The sequence below is a fragment of the Cavia porcellus genome, unplaced genomic scaffold (genome assembly GCF_034190915.1).
Source record: "Cavia porcellus strain 051 isolate PalLab524CR breed Dunkin Hartley unplaced genomic scaffold, mCavPor4.1 scaffold_32, whole genome shotgun sequence".
NCBI lineage: Eukaryota > Metazoa > Chordata > Mammalia > Rodentia > Caviidae > Cavia > Cavia porcellus.
This window is the reverse complement of record NW_026947515.1, coordinates 13934587-13957334: the sequence shown is the minus strand read 5'-3', so window position 1 is coordinate 13957334 and position 22748 is coordinate 13934587. Positions and strand designations below refer to the sequence as shown.

The 22748-nt window shown below is 50.1% G+C and overlaps 2 protein-coding genes across 4 annotated transcripts in view; both read left to right on the top strand.

Annotated features, from left to right (window-relative positions):
• Cep112 (centrosomal protein 112) overlaps window positions 1-1393 on the top strand; it is a 607347-nt gene extending 605954 nt beyond the window's left edge. The window contains exon 28 of the transcript XR_010045020.1: window positions 1297-1393. The gene's annotated coding sequence lies outside the window, so the exon portion shown is untranslated. The remainder of the gene's footprint in view (window positions 1-1296) is intronic.
• Window positions 1-22748, top strand: part of Axin2 (axin 2) — a 31350-nt gene that overhangs the window by 1521 nt on the left and 7081 nt on the right. For 2 of the 3 annotated variants that reach the window (XM_063241696.1, XM_063241695.1), the window contains exons 2-8: window positions 1297-2224; window positions 10058-10198; window positions 18338-18440; window positions 20641-20781; window positions 20929-21416; window positions 21669-21863; window positions 22161-22391. In XM_063241696.1, coding sequence (XP_063097766.1) covers window positions 1410-2224; window positions 10058-10198; window positions 18338-18440; window positions 20641-20781; window positions 20929-21416; window positions 21669-21863; window positions 22161-22391 — 2114 coding nt within the window. In that variant the 5' untranslated portion in view covers window positions 1297-1409. The remainder of the gene's footprint in view (window positions 1-1296; window positions 2225-10057; window positions 10199-18337; window positions 18441-20640; window positions 20782-20928; window positions 21417-21668; window positions 21864-22160; window positions 22392-22748) is intronic. The other variant, XM_063241697.1, reaches the window with a different exon arrangement.

Sequence of the window (22748 nt, the reverse complement as noted above, 5' to 3'; positions counted from 1 at the left end):
TCCTGGGACTCTGGCCCCGCGCTCGGCTCGCCGGGGCTTCGGAAGCATTCGGTTGGACTTGGACCTGGGGGCTGGGCCCGAGGGGCTCGGAGGAGATGAGAGCCCGGCCTTGGAGGCCTTCGTCTTCCAGGTAACGGGGCCGCCCCATCTCCCCTCCGCCTGGGTGCGCGGCGCTGCCGCAACCACGCCGCTCCGCGGGCCGCATTGCCCCGCCGGGCGGTGTGACACACCGGCCAGGGGCGGCGTGCACCCAGCTCAGGCCCCGGTCCGCGGCCTCTCGCCCAGCGCTGCACCGCATCCCCAGCCCGCCCCTTTCCTCCTTAGTTTGATCTTTCAGTGCTAGGCAGAGCGGCTTGTTTATTGGCTAGATAAGACTTTTTTTTTCTTGGGGAGAAAAGAGACAGGCTTGAGCTCACTGGAGTTTGAGATTCTTGGCACAGGCAGTAGTGGTAGTGTGAGACGGCTTCTGATCCGGTTTTGTGGTATTCGCTCGGGGAGATGGGCACGGGGGCAGCAGATCGAGGCTTCTGTGCTGTCCCAAAGTTTGAAGATGAAACTGAGTTGGTTCCTGGGGTTTTGTGGAGCGGGAAACACAAGAGGTGTAGAGTAAGCCGGATTCTTGGCTGAGTTGGGCAGTAAGCAACATTTACATTTGGGACAGGGATTGGGGGAAGCAGCCCGAATCTGGGAATCCAGGAGCCCATCCCGCCCTTGGGGGGCGGGCTTCTTTAGGACGAAGATCTTCAGAAATTTTAAGGGGAGGGAAGAGGGAGCTCATAAGAGGGGTTGGGGGAGAATGGGAACCAGATGCCGGAGAAGGGCACGTTTGGAACTCGAGTTATCTGTGCAGAGCCTAGTGGGGAAATTTACCGAAATTGGTTTCACCTGCACCCAGCCTGGCCGCTGAAAGTGCACCTCTTCGGAATTGACCCTCGCGGGAAGAGGGTGCGCTGGGTTGTCCTGCTTGTGTCAGGGTTGAGGCAGCTTTTGGATGGAAGTGTCCTACTCCTCTTGGTTCCCACTGTCGCCCTCCACCTTCTTGTTTCCATCTCACCTTCCCGGCCCCTTCCCATCCCCCATCCCGCAAAAAGTGTGCTGGGAGCTCAAATTTCGTCTTTGAAAAAGCAGCGTCAGATACTTGAGATGAGCACCTCCTGGATAGCTGGGTTGCTTGATTTGAATTTGAGGAGTTGAAAAGCCTGTTTACTTTCTTGCTTTGATGTTGGGTAGATCTGGTTTTGATTAGATCAATACCCTTTTCTCTCTCCCCACCTCCCCCCTTCTCTTTCTTTCCAGAGTGGAGGCTCAGATGAGCCCCTGCTGACTTGAGAGAGAAAGAGACTAGGCGGAGTGCTGAGAGGAACTGGAAGAAGAAAAAGAATTACCAAACTCAGAAGAGCTCACTAACCATGAGTAGCGCGGTGCTGGTGACTCGTCTCCCGGATCCCAGCAGCAGCTTCCGAGAGGATGCACCTCGGCCCCCGGTTCCAGGGGAAGAAGGGGACACTCCACCGTGCCAGCCAGGAGTGGGCAAGGGCCAGGCCACCAAACCCATGCCTGTCTCCTCCAATGCCAGGCGGAATGAAGATGGTTTGGGGGAGCCAGAGGGGCGGGCATCCCCTGATTCTCCTCTGACCAGGTGGACGAAGTCCTTGCACTCTTTGCTGGGAGACCAAGATGGTGCTTACCTCTTCCGGACCTTCCTGGAGAGGGAGAAATGCGTGGATACCTTAGACTTCTGGTTTGCCTGCAATGGGTTCAGGCAGATGAACCTGAAGGATACTAAAACTTTGCGAGTAGCCAAAGCAATCTACAAGAGGTACATCGAGAACAACAGCATTGTCTCCAAGCAGCTGAAACCTGCCACCAAGACCTACATAAGAGATGGCATCAAGAAGCAACAGATTGACTCGATCATGTTCGACCAGGCGCAGACTGAGATCCAGTTGGTGATGGAGGAAAATGCCTACCAGATGTTTTTGACTTCTGATATATACCTCGAATATGTGAGGAGTGGGGGAGAAAACACAGCCTACATGAGTAACACGGGACTGGGGAGCTTAAAGGTCTTGTGCGGCTACCTCCCCACCTTGAATGAAGAAGAGGAGTGGACTTGTGCTGACTTCAAGTGCAAACTTTCACCCACTGTGGTTGGCTTGTCCAGCAAAACCCTGAGGGCCACAGTGGGTGTGAGGTCCATGGAAACTGTTGAAAATGGATACAGGTAAGACTCTGAGAGGGGCTGGCATGGAGGGGAGGTTTGGTGGATGGCCCTGACTTTACAGATGTTGTGGTTAAGTAGGGTGGAGCGAGAGATGGATGGATGGTGGATAGATGTGCTGCAGAGACTGGCAAAGGTCTGTTGAGAGCTGGGACCGCTGGCCATGAATGCTTTGATCTTGCTTTTTGTTGTTTAAAGGGGGTGTGTATGTGGAAGTAATGCACACACAGCTAAATACTTGCAGTCTTCCTGAGCTAACTTCAAACAGTGGCAAACAGTATTCATTAATGTGGGTTACTTATTATCCTGGTCAAGAGTCTCAGAGGGGTGATAGGGAGAAAGGACAGCAGCTTTTGATGCCTCTGAGTCACCAGACCCACTAAGCACTGGTTTGGGAAGGGGTCATTTCAGCACTAATCAGCAGAGTGGAAGCGGTGGGGCAGGGAGGCAGCTGGGCTGTGGCAAAGGCACAGGAAATAATGTGTGGACCCATCGAGGGGTAAGTGGGATCTTTTGAACTTTAATGTTGAGATAAGAAACAGCAGTTGGTTTAATGACTGGGCTTGTGGCTCTCTTTGTGGAATTAGAAGATATTTACCCAGCAAGAAATGCTTCTATCCAGGGAAGGCCCTTCTGTTGGGGAATGCCCAGTGTAATGAAGGTCCCTTAGCTTTAGTGTCTGGTGATCTGTTAATCCAGGTTTTAAAGGCTTGTGAGCCTGAGGATCAGATCTTGGTTGATCATTTGGTCAGTAGTGCTTTTGGAGAAGAGATGTTAGCTCAGTAATAGGCTGTGGAGTACTTTGTCTTTTTGAGTCTTCAAAGAGAAACATTAATTTACAGAATGGCCAAGTCTTAAGATTCTTGACCTTTATAGGCAACTTCAGACCTGTTAGAGTTAGTTTTACTGTTTCTTCACCTCCGCTTACTTCTAAATATCCGAAAAGAGGCTGCGTTTCTTAATTCTGGGTTGTTGCCTGTGACATGCAGTCTGGAGACTGGAGGCAGGTGCTGGCACTTGGTTGATAGGTGTCAGAACGGCTTATCTTGGTATCCAGGGATTTCTCTGTGTTAGGGATCCAGGATGCAGTCTGGTAGTCATTTCTGAACCCTTCCCTCACTCTGTAGGATTCGGCCGACCTTGCCTTGAAGTAGGAGCAGCAGCTGGGTTACTGGATAGTTGGTCTGTAGCCTCTAGAGTTGGGCTCAGCAGGCAGTTCTCAGTCTAGCAAATCATGATTTAGGGGTGACCAAGAATGTAGATTATTACTAGTAAGAAAAGGAAGAGGTTGTTTGCCAGCCACCAGGGGGCGCACTTACAGCCTTGCAAGCCAGTTCGTCAGTGCTCAGACATCTGGGCTTGTACCTAAATAGAACTGTGTTGGCTTTTGTAAGGAGGCATAGGATCACATGAAGTGGTTGTTTAGGCGTCTTTAAGCTTATGGAGTTAGGCTGTTTTGGAGGAAGATTCTGGATCTGGCCTCTGCAACAGGATAGTCGCTGGGCACCTGCCTCTAACTGCCCAGGTCTGTTATGAGGGTATGTGGTGGGTAAACCTCAGCGGCTGGTCTCCTTGCCCTCCAGCTTGACAGCTGCAACTGAGACTCCTTAAGGCTGTGGTAAGCCTGCTTCTCTAGGGGCCTTCTGACAGTGGGGCCTCTGTCTCCTGGTGTCAACCCCAGAGTGTCACCTTTGTAAATAGCACAGTGTGTGGCTCCAATCCCATTTGGAAGAGAGTGCTCCCCAGGCATGACTTGGCTGTGACTCCTGTCCTTGTAGGTGGAGAGTGGGCCCCCAGTCTTGCTTACCTCCTCCCTCTTCCAGAGGCTTTATGTGGGGTACGGATTGCCAGTAATAATATCTAGCCAGAGACTATTTCTGTGAAGCTTTTGAGATCTTGGAGTCTGGGGCAGATCTTGCTTTCCAGTGCAGCATTACTGGTTGTGGACTGGGGTCACCACTGATATAGAGAGACTGGAGAGTTTCCATACTAGATTCATGTGTGCTTTCTGCCACTGTGGAATTGGAAGGAAGCATTTACCTAGACTACATGAAGCCTGTATGTATTGGGCATTGTGAAAGAGGATTTAAGACATACCCAGATGGTTTGATTTCATTTTAACCTGTAAAACATTTGAATGTGTGCACAGTGTACAGGGAAGCATCTTGAGTTTTCTAGCTAGGATCGTCTTACTGTGTATATTAAAACAGTCGAAAACCTTGTGTGCCCAACTGTAAAATGGGTGGGCACCATCCCTTCTAGTGTCCTAGAGTTCTTTTAGGATCAAAATAATAAACTGGAAAGCCCTTTGTAAAGGGAGACACTTTTAAAAGATACAAAGTATTATAATTAGTCTAATTAAGGTTAATAATTGGGTATGTTTGAAGAGGAACAAGGTTAGTATATCACTTTAAAGGGTGACTGAGGTTTTAGCTCATTTTTCATTCTCAGGTTTTAGCCTGTCTCCCTCCCATGTCTCGCCTTTCTCCACCTGTTGGACATAAGTCTGTCTTTTCCAGCCCATTCTATCCTATGCGAGTCACACGTGAGCCTGCCCGCCCTTCCCCACTCACCTGGCCTAGAGGATGGGATTAGTAAGTGACCTTAGCGAGATGAGTGAGACAGAAAAAGCGCACCCTGCTCCTGCACCCTGCTCCTGCTGCGGGGCGCCCTTCCTTGGCTGTTGAGTTGTCCTGGCTGCCAGATGCCCAGGGGCTAGACTTCCAAACCCTGTTTACCTTGGACACTCAAAGAAGCCTCATTTTTAACGACTTGTTTGTGTCCTTACTGATTTGGTGTCAGGTTTAATATAAATAGTTGGGACGGAAGAGCAGGAATTATCCTCAGAGGGAAGGGCCTTGGTTCACGAGTGGTTGAGTGGGATGCCTGGGCTTTTGATGGCCTCTATAAATAACCAAGAGCAGAAGTGACCTGCTGGTGGGAGCACATGTGAAAGCCCAGCACAGAGCACATACACAGAGTTGAGGTATGTGCGGAGAGGGGCGTGGGCACAGGTGCCCCGCCCAGCATTTATTTTGGGAAGGAGAATACAGAGGTGGGTGCCCAGAGTGAGCACTCCTGCGCCCTTCTCTGCTCTGGACTAGTCTCAGCTGCCTCTCATCTTGCTTTCTACTTTGGTCTCCCTTAAAATCCAACAGGCCCAGCAGATAGCCTCCTGCTGGCTCCACATACTGCCTGATCTCTGAAAGAACTGACTGAGGGGGCCCATTTTTGTGCGAAGCCATTGGAAGCAATCTTAGCTTCAGTTATCAAAGAAGGTGACGCCATAGTATAGATAAGCTGGAAGCAGTAGCCAGCAAAGAGAGGTTAAACCTCTGATGAAGCCAGTTGGCTGAGACACACTTGTCAGACTTTGCCTGGTTCCCAGAGACTAACCTCTTCTGTTCGTTCGCCCCTTGATCTTGTGTGCTGAAGGGTGTTACCTTTTGGGCAGTGACCTAGTAAGTTGCCAGATGCTGTGGGAAAACCCGGAGCCCAGCCTCAGAAGCAAGTTGTTGTTTGTTGCCTGGTCCTCAGATGGGGCTTAAAGGATGCCCCTTGGTCTCTTGGGCCTTCTGCAGGACGCCTTAGGGCAGTAGCCTCAGCATCTTAGCAGAATAAGAGATAAGACAGGCGTGGGAGGGCTGAGGCAGGAGGATCCTAAGTTTCAGGCTGGCAAGACCCTGTCTCCGAAAAACCAAAGGATAGAAAGAAAAGGCAAGAATGAGCTAGCCACATTTTCTTCCCCTGAAGTCCCAGGAGCTTTTGCTACCTGCCAGCTGAAAACCCTTTGTGTCTTGAGACTGACACCCAACACAGAACGCACCAGTGGCCTCCCACTCTGCAGGAATGCAAAGTCCTTGCAGCTCTACTGGGAGCTCAGCAGTCCTGAGGGAATAATCAGAGCATCTGGGTACAATTACTGTAGCATGGTCAAGTTTCTTTCCGTTTTTTTTTTTTTTTTTCCCTAAGTAATCACAAGAAAACAGCTCTAATCCATTTTCTTAAAATTAATGTGCTTTTGAGAAAGTTCTGGGTCCCTCAAAATTGAGTTTCTGTCTCCCCCCACAACCCTGCCTCCTTCCTCTGCCTCATGTTGTTATGACTGTAGGAAAACCTGAGTGCTTCATTACAGTCAACTGAGTTAAGAGCAGTGTATTCCGTTTTTAATTACTGGTCACACAGTCGCCCTCTATTTTAGAAGTGAGGCAGCCGAGTTTATTTTGGGATCCATGTGTGAAAGAACCTGTGTGACAGTCGTGCACACCATGGCGTTTGAGTTAGGTGTCCTTTTGTTGGGGAGGGAGGGGTTTCTGTTGAGTCATTTTCTCCCCGTGGAGGCTGAAGTACAAGTCTTAGATCCGAAACATTGCTGATGTGTTAATACCACCAAGACAGAAAGACTGAGGGGATGGAAAGAGTGTTTGAATGCTATTTAAGGCTGCTTTGGCTTTTTTGATCTTGCACTATGCCTCTTTTAAAACTTCTCAGCAACCGTTTGATGGATCTAGGTCTTTGAAGAAGGTTCAACCAAATGTTGAGCTCCTGCCACGTGCCCCCAAATACCTCTGGTGTGGGAGATCCATATGTGGAGATGGGTCTGACCCTTGGTGAACTGTATAGTCTGGTGCATGCACAGGTGTTTAACCACATACACCAGTGCTGTGGCATGATAAACACTACAAAAGAAATTGGTAGCAGACTCAAAAACAGTAGCTCTCTATTTTTGTTGGAGGCTTTTGGAGAGTATTACTGTGATACTCTCAATTATAGGGCCCTGTCTGGCCACTCTGGGGGTGCAGCTATGTGGCGTGGGTGCAGGTGGCTGTGTTTGAACCACACATTTTATAGACGGACGCTGCACAGCTAGGGAGGCTGTACATGGCCCAGATGGCCTGCAGGTAAGCTGGCACCAGCTCTCAAGCCTCTGACTTCTGGCTCTGCTGGGATTGGGATTGTACAAAATCTGCTTATCACTGGGTCCTGAGAGGAGGGGACCCTGAAGAAGTCATTTTATCCACTGCTTTGAGTCAGCTGCCCCATGCAGGAATCCCAGAGAGCTGGGAATTTTGGACTGTTTTACAAACTTGGACAAGTGTCTTACCTGTGTCAATCACTCCCACTCCCTGGGTCTTTGATGCTCATTTAGAAGCCTTTCTTCTTTCTGATTTACAAAAGCCATTTCCTCATGTTCTGTCCCTGGTGGCCGCAGGGAGCCGACCTCCTCCTCTTTGAGGTCTTTGCCTGCTAACAGGCTGCTTTTACTGATTCATTCATTAGTCTTCTCAGTTCCAGAACAAGAACCTGGCTTCCTGCATTCTTAGTACTCCTCCACGTCCAGTTCTGGAAACCTTAGAGGACACAGATGAGGGCGAAGGCATGAAAGATCCTAACCATTCTCATCAGATCTTCACAGGTGTCAGATTTCCTGCCTCCATAGGTGGAATAGGGCCAGTGTCCCAGGGCAGTTCAGTCACCTGGCAGAAGACATTCTGTGACTTTCATGCTGCCCTCCCAAGTTGCAGCTCCGGGCCCACACTGTGTAGGCCTGTATAAGGTTTCTGGGATCCAGCGTTCTGCTCTAGCCTCTTGCAGAACAGAATCCAGGTCCTTGCTAATGTCCACCTGCTCTGACTGAGTTTCCAGTGGGTGGCCTCGACAAGGTGCTTGGCTCACCTCCCTGGCTGGTGGGAGGCATTAAAGGAGGTGATGTGGCACCAGCTGCGCACTGTGCACCTATTGTGTGCCAACCCTGTACTGGTGCTGGGGGAGCAACGGTGAGGAAAACAAGGACACTGTCCCCATGGAGCGCACACCGTGTGGTGTGCTGTGCATACCAGGTGTTCAATTTGTGCCCTTCCTGAAATTTTACTTGCTTTTGTTTGGTGGTGGTAGCAGCGGTGCTGGGGATGGAATCCAAGAGCCCGGAGATGCTAGGCAAGTCTGTACCACTGAGCTGCATCCCCAGGGTATGTTTCTGAAGGAGGCATTGGTTTAGATGTTTGTAATGTTCATGGTAGCCACTTCAGCTAGAGCAAAAGCCCCTTACAGATGGGGCCTGGCTCTTGCACTGCCCCAATGCCCACTGTCCCCTTTGAGTCCCTCCCACCAGATGTGACAACAGCTTCCCACTGGGCTCCATTTACATTCATCCCTCCTCCTAGTCCAACCTGTTGGCACCCCTGGCCCCACGTGCTGTTGAGGACTCTTCCTTCCCTGCCCCATGCCTTCTGGTCCCCCTCTCCTGCTAAGACAGACTCTGGTTTATCCTGGAGGCCCACTGCTTTGTCCCTGTCCCAGGCCTTCTCAGCTTCTCAGCTCAAAGAAGGGGACTAACTCCTTAGTTAGTTCCCTGATCTCCCTAGTCTGGGGAGAGCTTTTCTCTGCCTTTCCTGGTGTCATCTTGAATTCTGGCTGATGCGTCATAATATACCTTGCTCCTAGCCATCCTTTCTAGAAACCTCCACTCCATCATCTCGATTTCCTACATCAAGGTAGTTGTGTTTTACTTTAGAAGAACTTTCTGAAATTTTGTATTAGGAGCCAGAAAGAAAGATTGAGTGAAAGCCAGAACTCATGCCATGCCCACCAGTTCCGCTGTGCTACCCAGGGCAGGGTCTTATCTGTCAAGGGGGCACAGCACAGTGCTCTTTCCTTCCGAGATGATGTGTGTCATGGTGTGGACTGATGTCAGCACCATGCATGCCTCTCATGGTATGGTCATAGGCCCACTCCATGCCCTGGCTGTCAGGAGACGGGGGCCCGGGGCTGCAAACACTCAAGAGCACATGCCGAATACTGACCTTTCATGGGTCCATCTCATCTGCCTGGCCCAGAGTTTCTTTATAGTCTAGCTGCTGTGGCCTGGTAGACTATGTTCTCTTTTCTGAGCCTGTTCTCTCCCCTCCAGTTGATTACTTTGCTGCCTGCTTAGCCTGAGTGGCCCAGTGGAGTAGCAGGGGGCTCTGAGCAAGGCTTCCTGCAACTTGAGGCTAGAACCCATCTCCCCTCCCCCTCCTGAACTCCCTGGCTGGTGACACAAGAGGAATGTGACCCAGCAGGAGACAGGCACACTGCTTGTTCTGGGAGGAGATCAAGAGAGAGGAATGAGGACCTACAGGCCAATGAGACAAAAGGGCTGGGGACCCCCAGAGGAGGGGCCTGGGCCTGCCTTTGAAACAGCTGTGCTGCTCATTTGAGCCCCACAGCCCTGGGTAAGGAAGGCCTGGGTAGGGGAAGAGGCATGGCAGAGGCCCTGTACCAGGCTGAGAGAAGAACTCTAAATGTGGCCTTGAGCTTTCCTGTCCTATCTGTCCAGCTCAGTGTGGGCGCAGGGCCAAGTGAGAAGGTTACACATGACGGTAGATAGTTGTTTGGATCTCTGGTCTAGGCTAACAAATCTGAGACAAGGAATTAGAGGTTTTGGGGCCTGATGCTAGATCCTTTTGGTCAGGCTTGGATATGGAGGTAGGGAGGGGAGAGAGCACATCAACGCCACCACTGACTTGTTCCCCACTTCCATCACACAGTCTCTCCTCCAAGAGCAGAGGGTGCATCTCTTCCCTATAAGTGTGTACTTAGGACTCGAGGATTCCCTGAGCTGTCTCTGGAATACCAGCCCTTACCCACCGTCCTCTGGGGACAGGAGATGCCAGCTTGCCTTCTGGGAGTCAGTGGTTAACAAGCCTCCCTTCTGGGACCTTTGCTTTCTGTCCAGGCTCGCAGCTGGACTGGGCATCATGATGGCATGAAACAGGTGCAGGGTTCTGAGGTCACATGATGAACCAGGTTTCTGGTGAGGGTCCATGACCACAGACCTATTGTCTTTTCTCACAGGTCTTTCAAGAGGAGTGATCCTGTTAACCCGTACCATGTAGGTTCTGGCTATGTCTTTGCACCAGCCACCAGCGCCAATGACAGTGAGATATCCAGTGACGCACTGACTGATGATTCCATGTCCATGACGGACAGTAGCGTGTAAGTATCTGGTGTCCCCTCTGTGTATGTGGCTGTGACTCACCAGGGACCTGGGCAGAATTGTCACATCCTCACCTGGTTTTATAAATCCCATCTGTGTGAGGGTGGGCGTTTGTTTGGGACAAGGGAGTATGACAGTGGCCTGACACTGGTGAAGGAGAGTGACATGATGGTCATGATAGTCTAGGTAATGTTAAGCTTTCCTTGAAAAGGAAAGTTGGGATGGTATCTTAACAGGAAAAACTAAAGTACACCAGAAGGTCTAGGTGAGTTTAAAAAACCATCTTCTGGATGTCTCCATGGGGACAACTGCTGGGTTTCTTGGAACCCAAGTATCCAATGTGCAGAACTAACAGGGTGGCATCAGAAGGGTTTGTGCTTGGGAGTTCATTGTCATTGGAAGAAAAGGCCTTGAGGGCGGGGATCAGAGTCAGCTATCTTTAAAGGAGCGCAGCACTGTACCAATGTGGAAATGTTTCAGTGCGCATCATTAGTTTAATAAGTGTTGGTGGAATATCAACTCTGTCAAATGCTAGGAACCCTGACTGGGGACTCTCTAAAGTGGATGACTTTTTGAAAGGCATCAAAGTCATTGAGTCGTAGACGTACAGGTCAAATCATCTGAATTCGGGGTGTGCTTTCCAGATGGAGAGCAGCAGTTCTCATGGGTCTCCTAGAGGTGTGTGGGGTGGGGGAAGGTGTCCTGTATGTGTAGCAGTGGCTTCAGTATCCTGTTTCCTCTGTCCTTTGGGGTTTGGATTCAGGAGACTCGGGGCTGGGCCTGGGCATGGTGCAGTTCTCCAAAGGCTTTTCACCCGTTCCCAAAATGGCCTTTGAAGGCTTTTTAACAAATGTTTTGGAGTCAGACTTTGGCCTGCTGAGGGAACAATTTTGAAAGGCAACTCACTGAATGGTCAAGTTTTGGCACACTTATTTAGACTTTGTTCCTTTTAGCTTCCTAAAACTGGACCATCCATTCTTCTCCTGTGCTTGAGACTATCTGGTTTCTATTGCCCACTGTCTGTTGCTTGGCCTGTGGCATGGGACCAATTGGAGGGGAGAGTCACTGAGGTTAGCTTGGAACTTAGCTGCTGATTTTCTGGTGGCTTTTATTGTGTTACCTCAAATTCCCATTAATAAAGGGCAAGGGAACCTTAAGGTGAAAAGTCCCATTTAATAAAAGAATACCAGCTTGGCATGAGTGAAAACAGAGCAGAGGTGCCCAGCTTTCATTTGCTATGGAGGAAGAAAGCGTTTCAGAGAAGTGGGTTTTCTTACTGACTGGATTTTTTTTTTTTTTAAAGTATGCTTTAAAAAAATTACTTTTTGGACATACATTTTCTTTTTGTCCTTTTCTTTTTTGTGTGCATGTGTATGTGTGTGGGGGGTGCTGGGCATTGACCCAGGGCCTTTGCACTGAGCTACTACCTATCCCTTTTTATTTTGGAAGTCTTGCTAATTGCCCAGGCTGAGCTGGAATCTGTGATCTTCCTCCTCAGCTTTCCAGAGTGCTGGGATTACAGGTGTGCACCACCATGGCCAGCTGGGTATATTTCTTAAAAATACATTTTGTTCTGTTTTTATTGAATAGTATTAGACAAAGCATAGTTTGTTTCTCTAATATAAAAACTTTAATATGAAGGCTTGTTTTCATAGACCATGTGGTTGTGTCCACCCATATCTGTTGCCCACCCCTACTCTTTAAATAAGTTTTCTCCTCCCACTCCTCCTCCACTTCCTCCTCCTCCTTTTTTGCTGCCATCTGTGTCCTTGCTTCTGTCAAACTTACTCTTTCTGCATTTGTTAATTTGCGGACTGCGTGGGTGTCTTAGTGCTACATGTAAAGTAAGAGCTGGGATTGAATGGAGGCATTGAGTGAATCTCCTCAGTCCAATGCAGGTTACTTAAGACTGTGAGGCTTCTGTTTAGATTTCTTAGAGACTATTTTTGGCTTGCTTCCTGGTCCTTGGCCGCATTTCATTCCCCATCACTGAGGTGTTATTCTGGGTTCATGATGAGATAACTTGGGCGTGGTCTCCATGCTCACTTCCTTTGATCCTCACTAGACCCACTCATAAAGGTAGAAAGGTAGACAGGTCCCTGGTGACTTTGACACACAGGGAAGGAAGGTCCTGTGCATCCCGCACCCTTCATGGTGAAGGAGGCGCTCAGGTGCGGCCCAGCTCGATACCTTGCACAGGTATGTTTGCTATGAAACATGTTAATAGACCAGTTGCTTGTGAGACCTCTGAGCCACTATGGGGGGCATCCTGACTCTTTTACTCCTCTTTTACCCCTGCCCAGAAGGAAAGTGCTCTCAGTGTCATTTAAAACTTGGCTTTAAAGCTCTCACTGCTTCCCCTTTGAGCCCCTGGTAAACTTGAAGCTTGGGGAAGCCACTTTCAGTTCAGGCCTTGGCAAGGTTTGACAGCCACTGATCCTAGATCTCGAGCGGGAGTGTGAAGGTCATTAATGCCCACTTTAATACAGAAACAGAAGCTGGCCCCGATGGTGCACATCTATAATCCCAACACTCCTGAGAGGCTGAGGCAGGAGGATCACAAGTTCAAATCCAGCCTTAGCAGTTTAGCAGGTAATTTAGTAATTTATCGAGACCCTGTCTCAGATAATAAAAAGGGGCAGGGATATAGCTCAGTGGAAAGAGCCTGGGTTCAACTGCCAGTACTGCCAGAGAGGACCCTGCCCCCCCCCCCCCCCCGCAAAGAAAACAAGATTGAAAAGGGCAGATATCTCATTTAATACCTTTTCTGGGGCACAGCAGACACCTTGGACTCCTGGTAGCAGCACCTGCAGATGTTGTGATATGGTATGGCTGCCTCAGCTTGGTAATGAGTAAACCAGGAAGCCAGGAGAAAGCTGGTAGTGTTGGCTCTGATCTTCCTGGCAGTGCTGAGTGGCTTGGAGCCCAGTGCCAATCAAGTGGGCAGGCCGTCAGATTCAGCGTCACAGTTGTACCCACCTGGGCGTGTTGAGACCAGCTGGGAGTGCAGTTGGGATGAGTAAGGCTTACCCGTTCGTGGGAGTTGTGTCTCATGCTACCTAGAGTGAGGACAAAAGCATCAATCTGGAGCCCATGGAATAGGGCTGTGCACACACTTGACGGCTCCGGTCGGTCTCAGACTGCCATCAGTGCCAGGCATGGGAGTCCCTGTGGTCTCCCCGCTCCATTGCCAAGCAGACTTGGCAGCTTGGGGTGATGCTAGGTCCTTTCTGGCCAGTTGGCCCTGGGTAGATGTGATCTGCCCTGTATTGACGGTCACCCGGGATTCCCAGGGCTGGGATTAGACCCCTCTTCAGAACTTTGCCAATTGTGGGCCTCGTGCAGATGAGAGCGCCAAGAGAGAAATAAAGTGTGCAGGGGATGAAAAGCTGAGCTGAATCGCTTTCAGTCCATTGTTCATCCGGGGAAGCTTAGAGGGGATAAGAGGGTAGCAGGCCCCTTTGAAATTTCCTTGAACAAGTGAATAGGAGCGCCCCATAAAGCATGAAAAGAGCCCTGGCTGTTTCTCCTCATCACAATGGCCAGCGGAGGCTGTGAGGGGTTGGGGAGTGGGGCTGGCTGCCCTGCTGGGAGTTGGGAGGGGACAGGGCTGGGGAAGGGGGGAGAGGGGGTCACAAGCAGCCTTCAATAGACTCCAGAAGGTTGGAGTTCATTAGACACAAGCCTAGGGAAGCAATCGTCTCATTTGCGACAGAACCAATTAAGTCCCGGGGGCCTTTGCAAGAGGCCTGGGTAGGTGGGGCAGGGCTGGCCTGCGCTTGGTTATTCGCTTGGTTATTCCGAGGGAGCCGCATGCCGGGCCTAGATCTGCAGAGCAGGCAGGGGCTTTAAAGAAATCGTTGCCGTCTCCCATAACCCGCTGCTGACTTCTGTTTTCCTGCTAAGTAAAAGCCCTGTTAAAGATGGCTGGGGATTTGAGTCTTCATTATAGGCCTCTGAGAAGGCTGTTTTATGAGCCCGTTACTCTGAAACCTGCATTCTCAGAAGAAATGACTTCTTAACGTTTTTTGAAAGTTAACTGCCAGGCTTCTAGCAAAATCCGAAACCAGTCCTTAAGTGTGTCGAGGGCAGAAGGACTTTGGAGCCATCCAGGGCATCAGGCTCTGGAGGCTGGGGCCCAGGGGCCAAGCACATCAGAAGCGATGGGTGGGTACCTTGCCACCAAGGGGAGCCTGGCAGTGAGAGGCGGCAGGAATTGGCAAAGTCAAGCTGATGGCATGCGGACTTCTTAGCCTTTTTGCGCGGAACTGCTCCTGGAAGTGGGGTTGGCCACATTTGTAAGTCTCCACATCAGCCGAGTTCTTCCTGTTCCATGCAGGGAGTGGCATGAGTTGTTTTCATTTATTTATTTTATTTTCCTTATATCTTATTTATGGGAGTTTGCTCTGGACACTGGGGAATGCATCTGAGTGAACTTCAAATATTACCTTATCTTACAAACCGGGCTTTTGATATTGGTTGTGATCAGAGGCGGCCTCAGAGTGACTGCCAAATGCAGATGCGCGATGCCTCGCGTGCGCAGGACCCTGCGATTTCAAAACCTCCAGAAAATGACATTCAGGTTAGGTTGGGCCCGGCGGAGTCAAAAGGCTAAGCTAATTGGCTTGGCTTAAATGGCAGCTGAGTGGAATCCACACTTCAAAATCAGTGCTCCCCAGAAACAGCTGGGCCCGGCAGTGGGCTCGTTAGTAAAATGTTTATAATTAAAGGAGACTACAGAGGGACCAAAACTCTGGCGCTCTTCAGCTTACAGTTTGGAGCAGCGAGGAAACTGATCATAGACTTCTAGAGCCTGAATAAAAGAAGAGAGGCCTCCTTTTGGCATGAGGGGCTGTTTTGGAAGAAGATTCTTGGCTGGGGGGAATTAAAGCCACATTTCCTTAAAGGCGCCTGTGTAAGCCTCTTTGATCCTCTCCGGGCTGAATATTCCCCTTTCTGCTCTGGTCACCAGTTGCCTTTCCTCATCTGGATTCTTCACCTTCCCTGAGGGCTGGGGGTGAGGTTCTCGTGAAGTCATTTGTTCATCTGGCCCTCAAGGTGGTTGACCCTGCTTCTCCTTATACTGTCCGTCTACTCTTTATTTTCTCCGTTTGCTTCTACCTTATTTTAAGAACGCAGGAGAGTCATAAACTCCTTCCACTGATCTCTGAGAGGAAAGGAAAGAGAAGAGAATGAAGTCTGTGGTGGAAACTTCAGGGTAGAGTCTGGGGATCCCCTGGATGGGGGGTTCTCCTGGTCCTTCTTAACCTAGGTCACTTGGGCCGTGGTAGGGTCCATGAGGGGTTTGGCTCTTGCCTTCTTCCCCCAGTCATCAGGAAGCTGAGAAGAGCGGAGCTCTCTGGAGTCTCTGGGAGAGACACAGTCGGGAAAAGATGGTGGCCATTGCCTTTCAGCCTTGGGTGGCAGAAGTAGTAGCCCAGTCTGTGGGCTCCCTAGCACGTGGCTGTCTTCTGGCCAGCGTGTACTAGAGGGTGGAGGAGAACCTCTCCAACGCTCCTGTTTGTCCTTTTAGAACGTCAAGTGCAGCTTAGGAAATAGCACCTCCACCTTCAGACCTGCAAGGAGTCTGGTGCCCCAGGTCAGGCCTGTGAGTGGCCTCCGGAAGTGAGGCTGCTAAGTTAGGATACTATTGTGAAGCCTAGCGATGGCTCAGACTTGAATCTTGGACTTGAATCCTGGATTTCACTGCAGCTGAGTAATATGAAGTGTTCCTGGTTGTATGTAAAATGTGGGTCATGAAAGCACTTGTGAGAGTGACGTTTGATGATACATCAGATGTCTCAGCCAGCATCTGACCCACAGCAGGAACTGCATTTGTAGGCTCTGGTGGCTTCAGGTTCAGATGCCTGGCCTTGGGTGGGATTTGGTTGCTGGTTAGGCTGGGTGTGCTCCTGAGAGTCCAGCTTTCTCCTGTGTCCAGTAAACTATCCTAAGGTGAGAATGCCAAGCTTTGATGTATCACCTTTAGGCAGCAGAGTAAATGGCTCGACTTGGAACCTTACATCCTTCCTGTTCTGCTTTCAAGAGCCTAGTCAGATGCCAAGTCTCAGTGAATAGGAGGCTGCCTGGGAAGCCTGTTTCTTATGGGCACTGGTCAGATGGCCAGCTGCTCTCCACAGTGCACCCTCTCTGTTCCCTTCTCAGCCAGCTTCTCCAGGGCAGGACTCTAGAAGCTCTTACTTCAGACACTGATCTCTTCCCCCTACTTGCTGAACCCCCTCCTCAGTGTGATTGTCTTTCATACAGTCTTAGCCAAGGTTTGGCTCACATAGATTGGTTCATTGTTCCCTGGAATCTTCATTGTCCCCTCCGTGGTGGTTTTGTTCTAGGTGATCAGACTTCCAGAAAATGCATCCATGTAGAACTCGCAGGTCCATCCGTTACTCCTGCGCTCTCTTGGTGTTTTTAGGCACTGTTGATCGATATTACTGATGAGCTAAAGGTGTTTTTCTTCCTTCCCCTCTATGCTGAGCACAACTCTAAGAACTTGAGACACCCAAACACTCAACTGCAATATTTACACCTCATAGTGTGACTCATGGAAATTTTGAATGTTGAGGCTTTGTAAATCCTATCAGTGGGAAACAGCACTTTGACCACTCTGCTGCTTTCAAGAAAGAAATTACATTTAAAAAAATTATACCAATTACACATCATTTTTTAGTGAATGTTAACTGAAGGATAGCTTTCGTTAAAAAAAAGAAAAAAGTAACACTTCCTGCTGATTCTTTTTGGGGCGGGGAAAGTACTGGAAATCGAACTCAGGACCTGTGCTTGCCAGGCAGGCAGTGTGCCACTGAGCTATATCCTCAGCCCCTGCTAATTTTTTTTGAGACATTGTCTCTACTATATAATGCAGGCTGGCCTTGAACTTGTTATTTTGCTAGGTCGATCTTAAACACATGATTATCCTGTCTCATCCTCCCAAGTAGTGGGATTGCAGGCATTTGCTTTTGCTAATTCTGTTTGTTTAACAGAATGATGGACATAAAGGTCCATGTTGCTTCAAGTCTTTGCCCAAACTTCACTTCTGAGGGATTTCTTTGGGAACTCCTGTACCCAACTTTATTTTGCAGTACTGAGTGTTGAAGTACAAAGCATTGAGCTGTACCCCTCTCCCATGCCTTTTTGGTTTTTTTTGACACGAGGTCTTGGTGGGCTTCAACTCCAAATCCTCCCACATCAGCCTTCCAGAGTGTCGGGATTATAGGGTGCACATAACTGCTCTGCCCCCTCCACACACTTTAAAATTGGAGGTCCCTAATCCTGGTGATGCCCTCCCACTTCTGTGCTGCATATTTTATCATAGTATTCACCAGCTTCTAAATATTTTTTGCTCATTGCCTGTGCCACCCCCATTAAATGAACTTCCTAAAAACAATGGAATTTTAAACCTCTCTTTTATCCACCGCTCTTTTGCCTTGTGCCTGAAATAAGTCTGCAACATAGTAGGTACTCATTTTTTAAAGAATTGTGCAGAGTAACATGTAGGAGTGGCTTTTTCTTTATTGCTCACATTGGTCCTCTTTCTTTGCTAATTAACTGAGGGTGGTGGGGTTTGGAGCCAAATGAAGCCAGCATAATATCATTTGATAAAAAGAAATTTGGAAAGGGTCAGTCAAGAGGTTGACTATTGGAAATAATGCATACCTTCCCTTAGGTTAGACCCCTGTGGGTTTGGTTCCTATCCCTACAACCTTTTGCTTTGGTGTGCTCTGAGGCACTGTTTTCTTGATGGCACTTGGCAGTAATAACAGACTATGAAAATACAGGAGCTTTACTCTGTAATGGGCTGGCTGGAGCACAACTGTTTTAAGACAGTAGCTAGAGAGATGAGCTCTCCAACATTTTTCCAAGTTGCTCCTGCATCTGAGAGGGAGCCAAGTCTTCTGAGATGACTGCTGGGTAGAATGGTAAGTGGGTTTGGCAGTTTGTTTTTGGATGGGTCCCTGCCTCTGAGGACAGTGATTATATCTGGAGATGTGTGGCTCACTACCATGGAAGCCTGTGGCTGTACCCACCAGTAGTGAGATCTCAGGTTGGCCTCTGTGCCTTTAGCCCCCGGGCTGAAAGCATCCTTGAGAGCCTGTGAATTTCAGTGGTTCTTTTCCCCCTAGAGATGGAATCCCTCCTTACCGAGTGGGGAGTAAGAAACAGCTCCAGAGAGAAATGCATCGCAGTGTGAAGGCCAATGGCCAAGTGTCTCTACCTCATTTCCCGGTAAGTCCAGTGGGGAGGAGGCTGTTTTCTGTGGTGCTGAGTCCTGAAGCAAAGAATTGGGAGGTGGAGTGGGGGGTATGGACAAGACGGGAGGAACAGTACTTAGGGAAGGGGAGGGAAGGAAGTTAGACAAGAAGCACCACGAGTACTCATGAGGTTCAAGATGACTTGTGTTTTGCATCTTTACATTATGTGAGTTGAAAAAGGGAAAGTTCCCTCTGACAAAGGAATTGAAAGGGCTCCTTCCTAGAAACCAAGTCGTGATCATATGATGGTCTAACTGCATTCCCACTCGAATGAAGTGCCCATTACCTTCTGTATCTAGAGTAAGAACAGTTCCTGATGCAGCAGATACTCAATAGATACTTGGCTGAGGAAGTAAGATTTTAGAAGACTTTGCCACCTTTGGAAGCAAAGCCACATACTTAGAACATCCTGCTGCTGGTGTTGAAGGCACAGCTCTGGTGCTCCAGGCATCCATTTGCCCATTTACCTTTGGCCATTGCTCTAATGTCTGAACAGGGGAGGTGGCCGCTGTGCCTCATCTATTTCAAACTCTAGAATTTGCTTTATACCTGCTGATGAGCCTACCCCAACAAATGCTGAACAGTTGGGAAGAGTGGATCTCCTGAGAAGATTCTTCGTGTGTGGATAATAAAGGTCTTCTCTGGAACCTGTCACAGTTAGCACACAGCCCGTTTTCCTCAAGATCCACCCTGTTCGGGTTCCCATTTCAGGACTGTGCTTCTAACATGAAGCTGAGATCCAGGATGCAGCAACACTAATCTAGGGAGGGGAAGAGAGGACCAGCTTAATGGCAGGTGTCTGTTTATGAATCTTTCCCCATAGCTTCAGAGACTAATTGGTCTGTCTGCTTAGGCGGTGTTCAGAAAATTAACACATCAAATCACTAATCCCGTGTTGTGTTAGTGCACAGATTGTCCCTCTTAAGTGAAAGCTCATCACTCAGACGAGGGCAGACTTGTCCTGCCCTAAAAATCAGCATGTTAAGACACCTCCCCCTCATAATACGAATGACCAAAATTTTTGACCTGAGGGTGAGGTGGCTATGTGTGTTAACAAAGAAAAATCCTGCGGCCCAAGCTTCAAGCTTGTAAATGAGATGATTTTGTCCTGGGATGTGCAAATCGACTTTCTGCATCAGGCAGCGCTTTGATGGGTGTGAGGGTGAGGGCTGCAGGGAGCCAGCCTGTGACAGTGGCCATCTACCCTGGGGCCTTCTGTCCACTCTCACATGTCTACGGCTCAGTAGTCGCTGTGCAAGGCCCATTTCTTTGACTGGGGGAGATGTTGGTCCTTTGCAGGTTGGCTTTCTGCTCCCCACACCCCAAGGCAGAGGGCAAAGCAAGGGAGAGAGGAGGAGGCAGAACTGTGGTGAGGTGGGCTGGGGTGGGGAAGCGAGATGACAGAAGAAGGACAGAGAGCAGGGCGGCGGGGGTTCTCTGTGTTGGCTGCTTTTGGCAGCGTTCTCGGGGCCTTTTTGTATTCTACACTTGATTTGGAGATGTTCCCTTTTCCCTTGATAGAGCAGCTTCAGGCAGCCAAGCTCAGCAGTGTTCTGCTACTAGCCTGCAGCAGCTTCCTTCATTTTCTGTACAAAGAGCTGGGGAGGGGGAGGAGAAAAACGAGGGAGATCGAGGACAGTGTTGAGACAACACCACCTCAAAGGTGCACAGTGTGCAGCCGGGAAATAAATTACCACTTCTTCTCTGATCCACGGCTGTTTGACTCCATTTCCCCCTCCCCCAACCTCCTTTCCAATCTTATTTTTTAAAACTTCCAACTCCCTTTCTGTTTAGACTACTTTCTATTCCTTGAGTTGATTTCTCTCCCCTCCCTACTCAGAGGGCTGCTTTTTTTTTTTTTTTGATGTTTGACAACAGTCTTTGAAGATTTGCTACTTCAGAGTAGCTACTGATGGGCTGGTTGTACTACAGAGAGAACAAGCAGGGCCTCTCGGAGTGCGACCAACTGCTCCTGCCCAAGGCAAACGCTGGTGGGGACCGTGGCTCTCCATGAGGCCACGGAGCCAGCACATAAAATCTGGAGCAGCAGGGCCGCCTTGCTATCTGCTCTCCGCCCAGACATGGGGATGCTGCGAGCATTGCTGGGCCCTTGGAGCTGTGTCTCGCACCCGGCCTGCTAACCTTGCACCTTCCCTTTCCTCCTGCATCCTTAGAGAACCCACCGCCTGCCGAAGGAGATGGCGCCCGTGGAGCCCGCTGCCTTCGCAGCGGAGCTCATCTCCAGGCTGGAGAAGCTGAAGCTGGAGATGGAGAGCCGCCACAGCTTGGAGGAGCGTCTGCAGCAGATCCGCGAGGTATGCTGGCTGTGGCCCCATTTAGTTTAATGCACTCAAAGACTCGCGCATATCTGTGTGTGCACACGTGTGCACTTGCTGGGATACACAAACGCAGGGTCTCTGGTGCTTCCTGGATCACTTTACCTTTTCCTCCTGCCATTCCAGGATGAAGAGAAGGAGGTATCTGAGCAGGCACTGACCTCTCGGGACGGGGCACCTGCCCAGCCCCCTCTGTCACTCCTGCCCTCCAGCAGCTATGAGGAAGATCCACAGACAATTCTGGATGACCACCTTTCCAGGGTTCTTAAGACTCCTGGCTGCCAGTCACCCGGTGTGGGTCGCTACAGCCCGCGCTCTCGCTCCCCGGACCACTGCCACCAGCAGTACCACTCCCTCCCACCTGGGGGCAAGCTGCCTCCCGCGGCTGCCTGCCCGCTCCTCCGGGTCAAGGGCTTCTTGACCAAGCAGACAACGAAGCATGTCCACCACCATTACATCCACCACCACGCCATCCCCAAGACCAAGGAGGAGATTGAGGCGGAAGCTACACAGCGGGTGCGCTGCTTCTGTCCTGGGAGCACCGAGTATTACTGCTACTCGAAATGCAAGAGCCATGCCAGAGCTCCGGAGCCCGTGCCAGGGGAGCTGTTCGGGTGAGTGTCCAGTGGGCCATCTTGTCCTACATGGGACTTTTCTTCTAGCCTGAGCCCTGGGCAGGTCCGAGGTGGGGTCCACAAGCATGGGCATTTAGCTTTTAGGAAGGGGGGCAGAAGCTACTGGAGGGTGGAGGGTGGCAGGTGTGTGCATCTTTTCTATCACTGACCCCTTGCCAGACGGTCCAGCTCAAGAAGTCTTAGAGATTTAATGGGATGTCTGGGTTGGGTGTGGCTCTTGGTTCCCCACAGTGGCAGCAGAGGCAGTGCCCTGCCCAAACGAAACGGGAAAGTTACGGATCCCAGCCTGGCCCTGCCCACCAGGGAAGGAGGGCCCCCCAGCGGAGCTGGGGCCTTGCAGCTTCCTGGGGAGGAAGGAGACAGGTCACAGGATGTCTGGCAGTGGATGCTGGAGAGTGAGCGGCAGAGCAAGCCCAAGCCCCATAGGTAAACACTGCCCGCTGGGGCGCTCACTAGGGAGGTACTGTGGGGTGGCTATTTCTGCAGTTGGCTGAAAACAAATGGGACTGTTTGCTCCTGCTGTCTTAATATTAGATGTTGGACTGAGCAGACCACAAAAATGTCATGTTTTGGCAATGACCCGTAGTTGTGTTATGGTAGAGTTATTTTCTTCTCTCTCGTCCTCTGAAAGCCGAATAGACAAGTTTCTATTGAAGTCACATTTTCCAGTTTTTCTAACCCAATTTCTTTCCTTCTACTTTTTTCTCCTTATTCCTTATTTAGTGCCCAGAGCACAAAAAAGGCCTACCCCTTGGAGTCATCCCGTGCGTCCCCAGGCGAACAAGTCAGCCGGCATCATCTGTGGGGGAGCAGCGGGCACTCCCGCACGGCCCCCCGCACTCACCCCTTTGCCCAGGACCCTGCAATGCCTCCCCTGAGCCCACCCAATACTCTGGCGCAGCTGGAAGAGGCCTGCCGCAGGCTAGCGGAGGTGTCAAAGCCCTCAAAGCAGCGGTAAGCACGGGGCATCAGCGGGTACGGCCGGGAGGGGTTAGGTTGGAGGTGGCACCTGGCCTGCTGCTGGTGGGGAGGCCTTATTCTCTGTCTCGGGCTCAGATCCTCCTCCAGTGGAAAGCGTTGCTCTGCTTAAGTCTCTTTTCTAGCCTCTAGAAATTGTTCCCTGTCGGTATATTTGTTCTGCCAGAGTTAAAGTAGGATCTGTTTGCTAGGCAAGTAATGCCTAGATAGAATAGAAGCAGTTTTCTTACAAATCCCGTTCCTTACAAATGTCGTCTTCATTGAAGACTAGACTGGTGAGATGAGCATGTGAGTGGCCATGGCCCATAGAGAGAATCAACAGCCATTCTCTGG